General features: G+C 66.2%; 1 protein-coding gene across 1 annotated transcript; it reads left to right on the forward strand.

The window, feature by feature from the left end:
• The first annotated feature begins 80 nt into the window (after positions 1-80).
• LIMD2 (LIM domain containing 2) lies at positions 81-1,555 on the forward strand. Its single transcript, XM_024760643.1, has 4 exons — positions 81-382; positions 567-611; positions 691-830; positions 911-1,555. Exons 1-4 carry the CDS (start codon positions 341-343, stop codon positions 1,068-1,070), a joined length of 387 nt encoding a protein of 128 aa, XP_024616411.1. The 5' UTR covers positions 81-340; the 3' UTR covers positions 1,071-1,555.
• The last annotated feature ends 7 nt before the right edge of the window (positions 1,556-1,562 follow it).

The following is a 1,562-nucleotide window of genomic DNA, read 5'->3' on the forward strand; positions in this document are numbered from 1 at the left end:
CAGGCCGCTGCGCGGAGCCCCTCCCCCAGCCGCTGCCAGCTAACTGTTCTTTCCCCGACACATGGTTCCACTCAGGGACCCCTGCCCCCTGCGGAGCCGCGTGGGGGACGAGCGGGCCAAGGGGGAGGTGGGTGAGGGGCGGAAGTGGCAAGACCCAGAGCAACAGGAAATGACTTAGGGAAAGCCCCAACCGCGGCCCCCCAGCCCCTTGCCTGTAAACACCCCACCCCCACCCTGCGGGCTGGGGAAGGGCTTGTGGGGCCCTCTCAACCGACTTCCCCTTGCAGAACCCAGCGGGTGCCGCGGCTCCACACGGGGCCTCCAAAGCCGCCAGCGAGCCATGTTCCAGGCTGCAGGAGCCACCCAGGCCACCCCCTCCCACGTAGGTGCTCAGCCGGGTGGGAGGGCACTCCATTCCCGCAGGTGTCTGGCCTGAGGGTGAAGGCGTGCCGAGCGGCGTGTTTGCCTGTCTCCCTTCCCCTCCTCCTGAGTGTCCCTGGGATCTGGGCTGGTGATGGTCTGGGGCCCTCCTCAGCTGACCCTGCCCCGCCTGCCCTCTCCCTCAGGAAGCCAAAGGTGGCAGTGGCAGCAGCGCGGTTCAGCGCTCCAAGGTAGGGCCCTGAGGCTGGGGTGTGCGGGAGGGCGGGCTGGTCGCTGGTCAGGCCCCTGATGGGGTCTCTCCCGAAACAGTCCTTCAGCCTTCGCGCCCAGGTGAAGGAGACCTGCGCTGCCTGCCAGAAGACCGTGTACCCCATGGAGCGGCTGGTGGCCGACAAGCTCATTTTCCACAACTCTTGCTTCTGCTGCAAGCACTGCCACACCAAGCTCAGGTGCGCCCTTGCCCTACCCCCGCCCTGGCCTTCCTGACCTGACCCGACCCGACCTGAGCGCAGCTGTTCTGCTTCTACAGCCTGGGCAGCTACGCGGCGCTGCACGGAGAATTTTACTGCAAACCCCACTTTCAGCAGCTGTTTAAGAGCAAAGGCAACTACGACGAAGGCTTCGGCCGGAAGCAGCACAAGGAGCTCTGGGCCCACAAGGAGGTGGACCCCGGCACCAAGACAACCTGAGGCCCCTCTGACCATCCACTCCCTCCTCCTTCCGTCGAGGGCCTGGAGCAGGCAGCGGGCAGGGTGGGAGAGAGGTTGGACCGGGCCCGGCGGGGTCAGGGTGGGAAGGGGATGAGGCCGTCTTGCTCGGGCAGAGGGTCTTGGGGGCAGGGCTCTGCTTCGGGATTCCTTCCTTCTCCCTCAGTGGGTAGGGGGGGTTAGGGAACCAGGACTGGGCTTTGCTCACCAGCCCGCTTCCTGCTGCTTCCAGCCTACCCCACCTTACCCCACGGCCCCCTGGGAAGGCCCCCCAACCCAGCTTCCCTATCTAGGTGCCTTTTCTCCAGCAAGGAGTCAGCATGCCCCCCTCAGGGTCCCAAGCTCCCTCACTGCCACCCAGGGCCCTGTGTGGCCCCCACATCTCCCCATCTACCTCTGCCCTTAGCCTGGTCCTGAGCCATGGGGACTGCAGGAAGGTGAGCCAGGGTGCCCCCTGCTGGGTCTCTCCAAATC

Source organism: Neophocaena asiaeorientalis, unplaced genomic scaffold, assembly GCF_003031525.2.
Source record: "Neophocaena asiaeorientalis asiaeorientalis breed wild unplaced genomic scaffold, Neophocaena_asiaeorientalis_V1.1 scaffold30, whole genome shotgun sequence".
Taxonomy (NCBI): domain Eukaryota; kingdom Metazoa; phylum Chordata; class Mammalia; order Artiodactyla; family Phocoenidae; genus Neophocaena; species Neophocaena asiaeorientalis.